The sequence below is a fragment of the Nicotiana tabacum genome, chromosome 22 (assembly GCF_000715075.1).
Source record: "Nicotiana tabacum cultivar K326 chromosome 22, ASM71507v2, whole genome shotgun sequence".
NCBI classification, from domain to species: domain Eukaryota; kingdom Viridiplantae; phylum Streptophyta; class Magnoliopsida; order Solanales; family Solanaceae; genus Nicotiana; species Nicotiana tabacum.
This window is the reverse complement of record NC_134101.1, coordinates 200,164,302-200,174,161: the sequence shown is the minus strand read 5'-3', so window position 1 is coordinate 200,174,161 and position 9,860 is coordinate 200,164,302. Positions and strand designations below refer to the sequence as shown.

The 9,860-nt window shown below is 35.4% G+C and overlaps 1 protein-coding gene across 4 annotated transcripts; it reads right to left on the bottom strand.

The window, feature by feature from the left end:
- Positions 1-1,201: 1,201 nt before the first annotated feature.
- On the bottom strand, positions 1,202-7,306 carry LOC107759015 (NADH--cytochrome b5 reductase 1). Of its 4 annotated transcripts, none has more exons than XM_016576872.2 (10): positions 7,059-7,306; positions 6,796-6,925; positions 5,560-5,701; positions 5,347-5,437; positions 5,183-5,260; positions 4,659-4,739; positions 4,412-4,501; positions 2,901-2,966; positions 1,616-1,702; positions 1,202-1,480 (listed from the first exon to the last, which is right to left on the bottom strand). In XM_016576872.2, the coding sequence occupies exons 2-10, from the start codon at positions 6,899-6,901 to the stop codon at positions 1,388-1,390; spliced, it is 834 nt and encodes a 277-aa protein (XP_016432358.1). In that variant the 5' UTR covers positions 6,902-6,925; positions 7,059-7,306; the 3' UTR covers positions 1,202-1,387. The 4 variants fall into 4 exon arrangements, with proteins under 4 accessions (XP_016432358.1, XP_016432360.1, XP_016432359.1 ...); XM_016576874.2 differs by having other exon boundaries at positions 6,796-6,910; positions 7,059-7,305; XM_016576873.2 differs by having other exon boundaries at positions 6,796-6,915; positions 7,059-7,196.
- Between the last annotated feature and the right edge of the window lie 2,554 nt (positions 7,307-9,860).

Genomic DNA, 9,860 nt, shown 5'->3' with positions numbered 1-9,860 from the left:
AAGTGTCGATGTCGACCCCTTATCACTACTTCTGCGGGGTTAGGCTAGATACTTACTGGATATGCATAGATTTACGTACTCATGCTACACTTCTGCACTGAGTGGGTGGATAGATTGGGTGTTAGCACGAGGTATTGGCCGTGCGATTGTGATGATTGTTAGGCGCATGGGGCGAAATAAGGGTGCCATTTTTTGGGATTGCCCATGTGTTGAAACAAGGGTGGTGATATGTACACGTGGCGAAATATTTCTTGATATTACACATGCGACGAAATAAAGGCGGCATTGTTGATGATGTTATGTGATGATTTTGGGGTGATTCTTTGATGATGTTCATGTGACGAAACGGGATGATATTTGATCATATACATATTTTCTTTAAACTCTATTATGTATTCTTAATAAGCTGCCAGTTACATTTGACATGCTATCATATGCCTCTGTTTCTACTTGATGATTGGTTGTCAAAAATGGATTCTCCTATATTGAGTTGTTACTATATGTTCTAACGAGATTGTTGATAATATTTTCTGTTACGTATTTTGTTGCCATTTATTGATATATTGCACGGGTTCTTTAACTAGTGAGTATATCATGTGACTTGAACCTTGTTACTACTTTACCAAGATACTAGTTTTGATACTTACTGGGTACCGATTGTGATGTACTTGAACTAAACTTTTGTATATTTTTGTGCAAATCCAGGTGTTGGAGGCAGCGGGTCTAAAGAGAGAGCTTACACTGATCGCCGGGATTCAAGGTAGAGCTGCATAACCGTCACAGTCCTTAGAGTCTCATCCTTTATGTTGATACTGCTTACATTCCAACAATATTGTATTTTGAAATATCGTTGTGTATCCAATTAGAGCTCATGACTATGTACTACCTAGTTCTGGGAAGTTGTATTGTGTTTTGCTATTTTGGGCTTATGTTAATGTTATTTCCACTGTTATATTAAATTCAATCTTATTATATCATATTTTAGGTGTTTTAATGTTGGTAAGTGTTTGACTTACCTATTCTTAGAGAGTAGGTGTCATTACGACCCCTATGGTGGGAAGGTCGTGACACCCAATAATAACGATTCTTCAATTTGCTTAATCACTTTTTTTTAATTCTTGGCAAAGGTAGACCTTGAAAATGAACAACGCAAATTTTAGAAGAGCAAAGAGAACATACCAAAATCAGGGAAGACACGTTATTAAAACTGAAAGCAAGCTTTAGATTTCAGAGTTGTTTCATCCCCAAACTCTGTTAAACAGCCCTAACAGTCCACCATATGCAAATAATAAGTGTCTTTCCTCAGCTATAAATGACAGCATTCTCGATGGAGCTTTAATATCAATGAAGGGATAAAAATAAAAAAAATGCAAAAAAGAAAAGGAAGTTAAAACTGGAATTGCATCTCTGGGGTGTATCCAAGGGCTTCAAGATGAGCAGCCATAGCCTTGTTCATTGGAGGTGGACCACACCTCAGTATCTGCACGTTCGACATGAAATCAGCTCTTAATCTCTACATTCTTTTCGAAACATTTTATAATTTCTTTTCCACTTAGTCAATTACAGAGTTAATGAAACCAGCTCGCTTAACCATTGAAGAGAAATTACATCGTACCTGAATGTCAGATGCCGGGGCAGGACAATGAGTCTGAATCATTTCCTTGGACACAAATCCAACACCACCGCTCCATACTTCAGGAGGCTACATATAAATCAAGTAAACGATCACATAATTTTCTTGAATGTGTGACTCAAAGTATGTTTAATGACAATATATGTTTACAGTCTCGACAAACGCCGAGGGTCTATCGGAAACAGCCTCTCTACTCCCTCGGGGTAGGGGTAAGGTCTGCGTACACACTACCCTCCCCATACCCCCTTGTAGGATTTTACTGGGTTGTTGTTGTTGTTGTTACAGTCTCGACAAACAGAAGGCACACATATATCGAGTAAACAGTCGCATGTTCTTTTTCTCACAAGTGATCACACAAATATCCTCGACTATGTAGGAGAAGATTTATTTGTGAAATCAGTCTTGCCAAGGAGCAATTCAGCAAGATATGAAAGAAGAAATGACCTGATCACGTGTAATAAATGTTTTATAGAGTATAGCTTAATTGCATAAACCAATATCTCTTTTTTTTTTTTTTGATTTGCACCGGGTGTCCGAGTCTCTAAGAGCCCCGACTAATCCCGGGGGTGCACTGGCCCTCGGCAAGGAGTTTCCCATTGCATAAACCAATATCTCTTAACTTCTACTTCTTACTTCTACCCTTAGTCTCAAGGTGGGTGGTGGGTTTCCTGGAAGTTGAACCACATATCTTACACTCGGCAACTAGATACACTGCTGGGGGCAATATTTTATCTCTTCTGTGCGTCAAACCGAACACTGAATGATAGCTAGTTGCAACACAATCTTTGATCACAAAATCAAGAATTTTAGACAAAAGACAAAATGTCGATTGATTAAAACAATTGGGCAAAATCGATTCCATGATCCAAGCATGTTTACTCGACATTTTGGTTAGATTCCGTCTAGTTTGCAGGTCTTTGACACAGTAGTAGTAAAATGCTATCCTTCACCACGAGCACAAAAGGTTCAAGTGTCTCAAGAAGGTCGAGTGGAAAAGTGGGACATCTTTCCTATCAGTTCCTTTTTTAATTTGGCGATATCAGCAAACAGGTGAAATGAAATAATGCAACACTTGTGGGGACGTAAAGGTGTAGTAGAAACTAGGATTAATATTTACAAACATACAAGGCATCATGAAGGAAATAATGTTAAGAAATGTGTCTAATGAACAACAGCTAGACGAAAGGATATGTTTTTGAAAGCCAAAAAAGAAAAAGGTCTACAGGAAACTGATTTGCCAGAACATCATAAAAGTTACGGAATTCACCTGATTCAGTACGTAATAAATTTTGAAACGGTCAGGATAGTTAGCAGCAAGGCCATCCAACTGTTCCTGCAGGCCAAGAAAAACAAATTCAGTTGCTGTGTTAGCATCTTCATACATAATCGTTTCAACAAGAACTGACTAGCATGCAACTATCAACACTTCCAAGTATCTTCACACATAATCTTTTCAACAAGAACTGACTAGCACGCAACTATCAACACTTCCAAGTAGTAATCTAAATTTCTTTTGGGGCACAAATTGTTCAGCTATGTCCTCCCAAATTGCTAAAAGGCCAACTTTCAGGAAGAAGGGAAGTTATTGGAAAGTTCAGTAAATGGTTGACTAGGTAAATATAAAGTATCGGAAGATTAAGCTCATCATATAAACAAAAAAAACTGATTAAGCCTGTAGCCGTTATGCTAGCCTGTGCTATAGCTATTATCACTCTCCCTCGCTCGCCAAAATTTCAAAATATAGATAGGAGTTGAAGTCTCCATTAAAACATAACATCTAACAGTTCTTCTCATAACATTTCCCGAATGCAGTTTTGAAAGAACACATTTGGTAGGGTTAATGGGTAGGGTTGGGCATTAAAATAAAATGTTTATCTGTATATTAATTTCCACATGTCATATTTTGAGTGGATAACTTATCCACTGTGGCAGCCGTTTAAAACAAAGGGGTATCCAGGCCAATAGTGTAACGGCAAGGTGGGTGATGGGCCAAACTTTTAACGAGGGTTATTTATAGACCTTATCGTAAAGTTCAAGGGGGTATTTGGACCTTTTCCGATTTTACTTTTATAAGCAAAGGATGAAACTGAGGTGAGGGAGAAACCCCAGGAAAGAGTACAAGAATCTGCTTTACTACTGCGATAGCTGAAGTGAAAAAAGATTGAATACTTTAGAGATGATATTCACCAGCAGAAATTAGCTGTGGGGAAATGGACAAGTTCCAGAAATTCTTCCCAAGTTTAAGAAAATTCCTCAATGTGGAAAGGCTCTACAACTACAGTACAGATCACTGTTGACTGATTTCATGTTTCACTAGATCAAAGATAATCAGAAGGCATTTATATTTCAGCTATCTAACACAACACAACTATGCAAAAACTTACAAACATCTACAAGTTGATAACAACAACAACCACCCAGTGGGATCCCACAAGTGTAGTCTGGGGAGGATAATGTACACGCAAACCTTACCCCTACCCTGGAGGGCAGAGAGGCTGTTTCTGAAAGACCCTCGGCTCGAGAAAACATCTACAAGTTGATAAGTTTACCAAATCCTTTAAATCCACAGTCAGCATAGAGCTATACTAAGCAGACTTTCTCCAGATACAATAACACAGCACTACTGCCACATAGAGGAAGAGAGGAAAAATTTGCAAATTATAAAGAAAAATAGAAAAAGCAAGAAAAACGAGATCATTGATAAGCTCATAACAAATTGTCCAGTATGTTTAGTGGCAAACTCAAACAGCAGATTCACCAGGTGATATGCTAAATTACCTTTAAAAGTATGTCTTCATAGGTAACATTAGCATATATCAAGTGCACCTTTGTCTTGTCATTTGGATTTTCGAGAATAGCTCTAGCAACCTGGAAAAAGACAACCAAATATTTACCGACTTCAAAACCAAAAACCTCAGTAAAAAAGTGCAAGGTCACAATTTATTGTGGAAAACCAATAAAACAAACCGTAAGTAACCAAAAAGAAAGGTGGGCTGGAATAACACATCAAACAAAGGGGACAGACCTGAAACATTGGGGTAATGCCAGAGCCTCCAGCAAGCATTCCAAATGCTCTCACTTGGCCAGGCTGGTACTTAAAGCGGCCCTATTAACGAGAGATGTAAATTGTATGAGTCCACTACAGATAAATCTTTGTAACAAAATAATAAGACTACAATTCAAATGAAATAAAGTAAATTGGAGCTTGTCCCGTATTTGAACCTTAGGCGTGGAAGCAGAGAAACCACAATTTTACCTAAAAGTGCAGAATATGGTAAGATATCTAGGAAATCTATCTTTGTCAAAACAATTTCTAGGTAAATCACATGATTTCCTATTCGTTTCTCAGATTCATCGTCCAATTTGCAAGTCATTTTGATATTGTTCCAAAGGTTCAAACAAACTCAGGCAGTTTTGAGAGAGAGAGAGCAGGGATGAAAAAAAATTCTGAAAGGACCGCGTGAAAAATAGAATGCTACAGCACTGGAGGTAAGTTGCTACTCAATGAATGATACCACATGAATTACCAAAAGACAAACAAAACAGCACCTTAGGTCCCTTCACAGCCAAATAATCACCCTCACGCATTTCTCGGAAATGATGAGACATCCTTCCTTGAGGATACATCTAAGCATTTGCAAATTGACCAATTAGAGTGAGCAAAAGAATATATTTTATTGCAAGCACAGATTAACCAGAAAACCAGAATTTACCTTAATAACTAGTTCAAAATATCCAACATCTGAATCCAAAGTAGTTGGTGTGTACGGTTTAACAACCTCTTCACCTTGACTATCCTTGCCCCTGTTCGTTAGAGCATGAAGTATCGTATCATGGCAAAAGAGTAACCAAATGTCTCCTAATAATTAGTACAAGAAATATTTCGGGCACAAGGATCAAAGGCTAATGCAGAAACCAAACCAAACCTGCAACTAATATGTTGTCCAATGGGTAGGCCCAATACAGAAGTAGGTGTGGGGAGTTCAAATCTGAACTTTGCAACATTGTGGCTTATTTGTGTACGCTTCACAAGCTTAAATTCTTTGAACCTCTCAGGATCCAAGCATACTGTAAAGCCAACACGATTTAACTAGTTAGTCTATAATAACCAAGATCAAAAGCATGGTCACCACAAAATTTCAAGCAGATATTCTCAAGTAAACCAATAAGTCAGGAGATATGCTGACATCTTAGAAATTACAAGAGGAGCTCTTAGGTTTCCTTGCAACAAACATTAGGTATTTAACTTTACTATCTAAACGAATAAGTACAGCCTTTAAAAGTCAACACTAGAAGACTAATAAAATGCATACTTTGTTTGTTTCAATTTGTTTGATAATTTTTACTTATCATGGTCAATTTGACCAATTAGACATGGATTAATTCATTGTTTTGAGGTTATATTTGGTAAGGTACAAGTTTCTCATATAAAAAAGAAGAAAGAGTTATTTAAATATCTTAGTCAAAAATCCATTTGCGTAAAAAATCTTAGTCTGTAGCTTAAACATGACGAAGCAAACTGTGACAACCATTTTAGTAGTACTTAGAGTCATCAAATAATAGAAAACATTGTTTGGTTGTAAAAGGACAGCATTTTTCACCAGAAAGGAAAAAAAATTACTTCCATCACTTACAGGCAAAAGTCATTTTCTTTCACAACTATCTCAACTCTTAACTTCGTATGACTGCTCCAATCAATAATTAAACATTATTATCAATCTTTATATACTCAATAAATTCATCGAAACATTATCCAAATACACCTGGTACATTGACAACATTTCTCCTATATATATTTTGATAACCTAGAAATCTCGGGGACTATGGCACATAGTTTGAAACTCAATAAATAATAAGCCCAACTCTCTACCCTCCCCACTTAAATACTAAGTTTTTGACCGTTGCAGGATTCAAATTCGTGACCTATGCCTAACCCACATGTGGCACTACATTCTTATAAGCTTACCGCTAGACCAAAGCGTTTGAGGCTAGAATGTGATTCGAACTCTAGATGTTCAATGGGTCAAGCAACTCAAGATCTAACGCCACCTTGTGGGCTAAAATGAGGTTAGAACTCTAGACTTAAACAGAGCCATGCACAAGTCTATATCGCTCGTCCTTCGCTTATGTAGTAAGTAACGGGCAGCAAAAGTAAATAAGACCTTTGGGTTTCTTGGAAGAATAATAGTAGGCAGCAGCACCAGCAGCAGCAATAGCAACAGCAACACCAATGATAAATTGAGCTTCTGGTCTTTCAAAAAACTCCATCCTCAAAACCTGATCTTTACAGCACTGTTTAAAAAAACCTCAAGCACTAATCCATTGAATCGTAAATTCCCAGAAATGGAAAATTTTATGTAAAAGTCAAACGGGTTTGGAATCAATTTTGGCCCATATAAACCAATAAAATGAATAGAATTCTTACCAGATCAGAGCAATCTTCAAAAGTGTCTGATGGGGTAGATCAGACAGTTGAAGAGAGGAAAAGTAGAAATATGAGAGCAGAGCCCAATATCCAAAATTGGGTATGGGAATGATAAAAGGGGTAGATGATCGGGTGGGTATATAAGAAAGGGATCAGCGGGGCTCACCTACCCTCAACTCCCAATCTTCTACCTTCACTCCTGGTTTTGGAATCAATACCAAACTCAATGCCTTTTCTCTTTGGCGTCGTTTGGCACTATAATGCTGAATACACTTTATTAGTAATACTAGTACTCGCGTTTATATTTACGTGAACCTATTTGATTGGACACAAAATTTAAGAAAGAAGAGAATACTTTGAATTTTGTGGCGTAAAATGAGGTACATATATTTTGTGTGGCTATAAATTATTGTATAAAGGTAATTTGTTTCCAAATAAGGAAATAGGTCATTTTTTTGGCACGAACTAAAAAGAAAATAAGTTCACATAAATTAAAACGGAGAGAGTATTAGTTATGTTTGTATAGTTATGCTGATATTAGTTATATGATATATTCTTTATCCATTGTTTGGTTTGATGTATTAAAACATTACACAATTTCTAAAAGAATTATTTGTTTACAAAAATACTCTCATAACCAGTCCATCACTTTATCTTTTTAAAAGAAACATATGTTATAGATTATTTTTATATGAAAAGGGTTTAAAAAAATATTTGATTTCCCTACGTATAGTAGAATATTTATTTATAAAAAAGAAAATATGCTAAGTATTTATTTATTTACTAGGGATATAATTTTATTTCTCACATTTTTGGATTATTTTAAACTTGCATTTATAGACAAAATTACAGAGTAATGCACTCCATAAGTTGACCTTGCATTATTTTAGCCCAGTTACAAGTTTGCAAATGTGTAGCCAAATATCAATAAGATCTTTTCTTTTCCCATTCTTTTTAATTATAACAACCTCAATTATTCCCACCTACCCCTATTGTAGCTCTCTCCTCATTTTTCACCCATAAATATTTAATTTAATTAATGAAAAAGAATCATATGCAAACAAAACTGAAAAGAAAAATTAGTTCCCCATTCAGTCAACACTCATTCGTGTCTTCTTCCATAACCAATACTTCTCTATTTATTTTTAAAATTTTGTATATCCTCAGGTTTATACATACCTATCACAACTGCAAAACGCAAAAACAGACGCGAGAAACCTAAAATCTCATCTCCTTTAATGCTAATCTTGTTAAATTTCGATTATGATTTTGTGAGAAATTTGGAGTGGGTATTGTTTGAACTTATTAGAAATAGTCGAAGTAGGTTGTATACAAAGTTTGAAGTTATTTGCCGGAGATTTGAACTAATTTTATACAATAATTGCAAGTGAAAATCGTACAAAAATTTCGTCAGCGATGCTTATACACTTTTATACTATGTTATACACTTTTATACAAAGAGGTATAGTATGCATATAGTTGTATAAAAGTGTATAAAGATGTATAATCACAGAGTGAAAATATTTTTGATACACTATGTATATAGGTGTATAAGAAGAATGAGAAGAATGTATCAACCTTTGATATACCTGTAATTAATGTATTTATACCTTGAAGAAGAAGAAGAAGAAGAAGAAGAAGAAGAAGAAGAAGAAGAAGAAGAAGAAGAAGAAAATGCGAGAAATTCACCAAATACCTGTAAATAATGTATCAACCTTGGATATAATAGTGTATAAGTTATGTTTATACACTATTATATACCATTTATACAATATTATACATTATTATACAAATAAATCCTATCAATGGAGCTTCACGTGTTCTTCTCCTTCCTTGGGTATCCTCTGAAATTTAACTCAAATATAGCCTAAAACTACTCCAAATCACTTGAAATTTAAGTTTTGAACTCATCTTGATGATTCCAATCAATTGAGACAATACACATTCCAAACAACTAATAAATCGGAAAACTCAATTTCTAAAATTTAACTCAAATATAACCTAAATCTACTCTAAATCACTTGAAATTTAAGTTTTGAACTCATCTTGACGATTCCAATCAATTGAGACAACACCCATTCCAAACAACTAACAAATCGGAAAACTCAATTTCTGAAATCGAATCTTTGAACCACTTGTAATGGTGACTTTTTTTCAAATCCTTAGTTAACCATTGAAATCCGAAAAAGAATTGAAGGAAAATAACAATAGTAGAGAAATTTTGTGGTGCAAAGACTGACATGGGAAGGATAAGAAGAATGAAGAAAAAAGGGGAACGAAGAAATAAGGGGTGGACTAACTGATAAAAATTAATTTTCAGATTATGTACAACCTGGGCTATACTGGGGAAGGGCTTCAAACATGGGTCATTTTGTGATGGGTTGTTGGGCCAAGTGACAAGGGATGTAATTCTCCCTCAATATAATAGTATATTTTAATCAAGCATAAATTTTGAAGGACAATTTTGTCTTTAACTAAGATAATGCATGTATTAAAACTCATTGCATTGTTAATACTATAATTTCTTATGCATTAGTTATGCATAGGATAAAGGCAGAATACATCTGGAGACACTTAAAGTTGGCATCATTTTTCACTTAGATACATAAATTTAAAGTTGTTCCTATTGAGCACTTATACTACACTAAACTTTTCCAATTAGACACTTCTTGCTGAGTTGACACATAGAGTGAGCTTCACCTAAAATAGGCGCGTGAAGAGCCAAAAAACAGATTTTATCTTCATTTTTTCTTTCTTTCTTCTTCTTCTTATTCTTTTCTCTCCACCATCACTTATTCCATT